Here is a 5,700-nt window from a genome sequence, read left to right on the forward strand (position 1 = left end):
CTCCGAGGCTTTCAGGTCAATCTTCTATATTTGGTGTTATTTTCTTTGTATCTAAGTCTCCTTGGGAATTGAGAGACAGAAGATACTTGAAAATTTTGCAATTTTGACCTGAAAGCCTCGGACCCATGCTTGAATATATATCGAACGTGGCCTTTCATGTGAGCTGTGAGTAGCGTTTTTTTTTTTAAGATTTAAGGTTACAAAGTTGCACTTGTTTGATGAAACTGTTGTAGCAAAAATAGAACAAAGTCTTTGAGACGAATTCCCTAACAACGCCGAATTTGCACGAGACTTAAGGAAACTGACTCCTTAACGTATGTCTTTGAGTGAGCAATTCCAGAATAGGGATTCGTTTATCTATGTAAATGGAATAATCTTTTTCCAACAGCTAATGCGTTGGAAGATGAAGAACAGACACTCCGATGCTAAGCAAATCCAAAGCTCGCAACAAGCAGTGAGCCATTGCAATGAAGAATTCTATCCAAACATTTCGAACATTTTGCAGCTTCTGTTGACCCTTCTAGTTGGCTCCTGTTCATGCGAGAGCGTTCCTTCAGCTAACTGGGAAGGCTTTTAAATCCTGATCCCAAACAAGCATGGCTAAAGCGAGGCTGAACGGGCTTGTTTTAGCGCACATTCACAAACCAACGGAAATTAACAGAAGTTCTGTTTTAAAGAGATGGTATGCCTTAGCTTTCAGTAAAGATTAAACGACGGCAAAAAGGTTTCACCCTCCTAACTATTAAAGGAGAAGTTTACTACTCTTAATCGTGAAAGTTAGTGACTTCTTTGTCTTTCAAGAATAAAAGATGACACTGTTTAAGTATTAGAGATGGCAATATTATGACATGGCTGTCTCAGAGTTGAAGAACATAAGCAAGAGTGTATCGAAACAGATTATCGATAAGTGAACGTGTATATCATCTAAGGACTAACTTCTCCTAATTATCTACAGTATAAAATCCAGACTCGCCCAAGACTGACTTTTCTGAAGAAATAATGCCACGGAAAATGCTTAAAAGAGCATTACTGAGCCACTAGATTTCAAAATTATCTGGAGGGTATGCCCCAAGACCCCTCTAGCAGCTCGCACCTTCGGCGCTCGAAACTTGCCTCCTCTTGTTCTGAAGTCTGGCTACGGCCCTGCACGTGCGCGTAAGTCAAGTAACTTATCTAAGACGTCGGCTCATTTGGGCTTTTGCTTTCACAACAAATTTTCAGCACAACAAATCTCATCGCAACCATTTCACAGCTACAAGACTTCGCTATCAAAGTTTTAATTAAACCTTCAAACGACCTTTGACCTCTTCTGTTCTCCCCTGCTGTTTTTTCGTTACTTCAATTAAAGTTTATATCGTTTCGTTACCGCTTTGCGTTGGAAATGTCTGGTTTATCTGCAACCTTTTCTCCCGCTCCACATGTAACCACTACGGGTTACACATGGTTCAGCTGCTAGATTTGCCCTGGCAGAAAGCTACAGAAATAAAGCCTAAATTGAATGCGGACGTGTCAGGATTCCAAAAATGTCCTCTTTAGGTACTTAAAAGCCAGTGAGTCTCAACCATTTCAATAGACCAAAATAGCCAACTCAATGTTCTATTCAATTCAGACCCTTTGGGAATCAAAACGTTTTGTTCCAATATTTTCATATCATTTAAATGTGAAAGCTACATTATAATGCAAATATAAGATCTAAATTGAGCACAACAATGGTTAGACGATTTTGTCTGTTACACTACTGAATAAATATATCCGGAGTCAGAAACGCAACTCCAGACTGAAGCCAGCAATTTTGCCAATCACAGTTCGAGCTTGTCGTGAAAAGTACCAAGCAATAAACGGGAAAATGCATACGTTACTAATTTTATTGACAAAGTGCAGCGCGATGCTTTAAATTGGTCTCTAAAACAAATGCAATTCGTTTGATAAAAGCCACTTCTCAACGCAGAACGTTGCAAGATAGCAACTGAATCCAGGCAGTTATGATCGACCTTACTGTGTTTCAACAGTGGACGATTTCCAATTGGCCATTTGTATAGGAGAAATATTTTTTCCATTCAGATTTTTCGGCTCTCCAAGGAACAAAAACAAAATTTCGCGGACAAGTAAAACCCCTCATTAGCTCAAAGCAATTTAAAATTAATAGTAAACTACAATACCATGCAGTTGGTATAATTGAGTCCGCATTAAAAACAAAACAGAAAGTTATAACTTTGGGTAATGACAACAGAGACAGAAAACAAAATAAAAAATGCAAACCAGAATCATACCAACACATGCACGTAACAACAACAAACAACAACAAAACGTTTATTTGTACCACACGTAAATAGGGGTACACGAAATAAGTAAGAGACTAACGAAAGGTACAATGCCCCCTAGAAAATAACTAAGAAGCTAATCTAGCTAGGAGGCAGGATAAATAATTTTACGTCTAAAGGAAAAAAGTCGATTCAAGGAGACACAAATAAAATGATAAAAGAAAGGCAAGAAGCACACTAGGAGACGAAAGAACACGGAGCTCACTCCGACACGTCCGACCTCCATGACCGACGGTCCTGGAATCACAAAATAAATAAACGTAATAAATAATAATAATAAGTAGTAAACGTACGTTTAATATGAAGTATCAGGAGCTCCTTGTAGTACTTAAGACACTCAATTGAACCGCACTATCCCCTCCCCCACCCTACTTTAGGGACCTTAAGATTTACGACAGCAACTTCAACAAGAACACCTGACTTAAACAATAGTATTTGATTAATGAACAGAACAATGGATCTGCATGTGTGAGTTTGCCACTTTATAATTTTGTACATTTTTCCCGTCCTCTGCTGAGTCTGTGCTGTGTAAAATGACCAAATTTCATGGTCTAGATCTAGTGTGAACACAATTCCAAATTGATACCATCTCTGCGAATGCAGAGAGTTCGGCTAATTTGAAGAAGTTGAATCTCTATAGAGATCATGCATGAAAAAGTTTGAAAAATGAAAACTTTCAATTTATCTTGACTTGTCCCCATTTATACCGGGGAAGATTAATTCGAGATTAAAGGCTTGGTTCTAATGAGATGCTTGCTATAACTTCAATCAATTTTTCGCACGAAGCCGAGCGCAGTTTTAATATACTCACGCATGGTATTTTTTTTTTCAGTTAATATGTTATATTTATATAATATGTTATAATATTATATTTTAATACCATTTTTTATAGCATTCCTATGAGATATTTGTTTCCCATTTTTAAGTTTTGTGCAACCGAAAATTAAATCCTTTAAACACTTTTAGACAATTTAGTGTTCATTTGGACCCTCTAACAAAGAGAATAAGAAAAAAGTAAGTTACGTAAAAGCTCCAACTACAGACATCGTTATTTCCGAGAATAACATGTTCTACACATTCGTGAGAAGCGGTCATATGCCGAGCCAAAATCACTATATAGTTAGATAATATATGACCACTATCTGCTCGAGCGGAACGTACAGTTAATCTATGCCAATATAATTTAAAGGCTTGCAATTTGAGGAAAGTATCTCAATTTAACATCAAATCAAGTACTTGAAGTCTGCAATTCAGTTTATCGGTAACTGCAATCTTTCCTTCTGTACTGCATACAGTCACTGCTTCCGGTCCATTAAATTGTCCCCATCCTTGTCCACAAGTGCCAATCTTACTCAATAGCCGTCCATCAAGAGAAAATATCTTCAAACAATCATTGCTGTAGTCGCAAACAAGCACGTACTTGTCCTTGTAAACAGCAATTCCCGAAGGTGCATTTAAGCCCTCTCCAAACTTTCTCAAAAACGTACCCCGTGTATCGAAAACCTTCACGCAATCGTTATCCGTGTCAGCGACGTAAAAGCGTCCAGTGTGGAAGACAGCATAACACGGGTAGTTCAGCTTTTCTGGACCTTTGTTTCCAAAGAGAAATAGAAAATTTCCTTCTTGGTCGAAAACCTGTATGCGCGAGTTCACGGTGTCCGCTATGATAATCCGGTTTCGCGCATCAATCGAAACGCCGTGAGGACCTCTGAACTGAGCAGGGTCCTTGCCATGCCGACCGAATGCTCGAAGAATTGTACCTGCAGGAGAGAGAACAACTATGCGGTTTCTTGCCTTTTCAACTACTGCCATGTTCCCCAAGGAGTCACACGCGACTCCAGTAGGGGAGAAAAATGTAAACCGCTTCCCACTCTCTCTCGAGTAACTGTCGTGAACTTGAATTATTTCACCTTCTTTTGATACAACTTGTAATCTGTCATTGTTGTAGTCGGCGATAACAATCTCTCCTTGTGGGTTGTAAGTTACTCCAACTGGCTCTTCAAACTCGCCAAAACCCTCTCCTTTCCGTCCAAAATGAAATAACAGATTGAAATGAGGCAGTGGAGAAGTTGTTTTGGCTTGTTTCCTTTCTGTCTGGATAACAGCTGAATTCCTTTTGTTATTGCCAATAACTATATTTTGCTTCTGAAAAATCTCATGTTGCCTGTTGATGTTGTTATGCAAGACCACTTGTGGAGTTGTTTGAGGTAAACTCGACTGGATTGACGAAGATGGAATTTCCTTTAACTTGTCGTTGTGATTTCTTCCTGTCTCAAGCTGAGTTTCAGAAACATCAGTTTTAGGTTGATGATTCAAATAAAACTGCTTCTCCGTCGGCGGCCTGTTGTTGTTAGTATTTCTGACAATCTCATCGGACAGTGAAGTGTATAAATTTGTCTTGAAATCTGCCACGTTTCTTCGGTTGACCAAATTCATGGCCATTTTTTCCGACCATTTGGAGCATGAAGCGTGAAATCCACCAACCGCCGCAAAAAACCCTGGGTTTGTCGAGGCAAACTGCAGTGTTCCCAGTGGAATTTTCTCTTGGGTCATTGTTCCGTGAACGGACAACGCTTTCAGATTATTTGGCATGAATTCGCTGTTTTTTGTACTGTCTTCAAATGACTTCGTGAGCTTCTCAACTCGAGCTAGTTTAAGCGTATATCTGACAAAGAAAGGCCGCAGCACATTTACGTCACCTTGAAGTTATCACATTTAGAGCTTAGCCAGCAAAAATGCTCCTAGACGCACGAGAAGTGTCGTTGGAGTAGTTTCCTTTTAATGTATAAAATCCAAATTAGCAATAGTTGATTCCCAACCTTTGACCCAGATCATTATCAAAGATTATTTCTTTGTGCGATTACCTTAGTCTGATTGGCCAATACAATATCAAAAGCAGAAAAGATCTGTTCATCATTTCCCTTGACAGACTTAACCACGTACAATGTTTTACCCTTTATACAAATCTTCTTCCTTTTTGGCAAAACGTGCGTTTAATTTCAATTTTTAATTTTTCAGCGACAGTTTAAAAAGCTGCCCTTAATGTGTGACAAATTGCAAAGTAATCGACTAGATTTCTATATTTACTCAAAACGACAAAGGTGGAAAATAACATGCAATGCGAGCAAAGTTTGCAATGTGACGAGTGTGGCAGTGAAACTGCTTCCGAATGAAATCAAATTCAACGAAAACACTAAGTCCCCCATGAGGGAAACCAAAACTCAAATGATTGAAAGTGTTTGTCCGTTAATTGCTTCATTGATTTCATAAGTACATAGTCATTTTTTCGTAAACATCATGATTTTAAGACTCCTCGTACCCGGGGGAGGGGGAAGGGGGCTTCCATATAAAAAGGGGAGGAATGCTCGTCGTCTCGCTT

At 38.9% G+C, this 5,700-nt stretch overlaps 1 protein-coding gene across 1 annotated transcript; it reads right to left on the minus strand.

Moving 5' to 3' along the window:
* Window positions 1-3,172: 3,172 nt before the first annotated feature.
* On the minus strand, window positions 3,173-5,102 carry LOC138060489 (RING finger protein nhl-1-like). Its single transcript, XM_068906283.1, has one exon. It carries the CDS (start codon window positions 4,911-4,913, stop codon window positions 3,534-3,536), a length of 1,380 nt encoding a protein of 459 aa, XP_068762384.1. The 5' UTR covers window positions 4,914-5,102; the 3' UTR covers window positions 3,173-3,533.
* Window positions 5,103-5,700: the final 598 nt, after the last annotated feature.

This window comes from Montipora capricornis, chromosome 8 (assembly GCF_036669925.1).
Source record: "Montipora capricornis isolate CH-2021 chromosome 8, ASM3666992v2, whole genome shotgun sequence".
Lineage (NCBI taxonomy): Eukaryota > Metazoa > Cnidaria > Anthozoa > Scleractinia > Acroporidae > Montipora > Montipora capricornis.

What these genes read in the sequence shown, in the direction of transcription:
- LOC138060489 (XM_068906283.1), bottom strand. Translation starts at nt 4,913, where the DNA reads ATGCCAAATAATCTGAAAGCGTTGTCCGTTCACGGAACAATGACCCAA.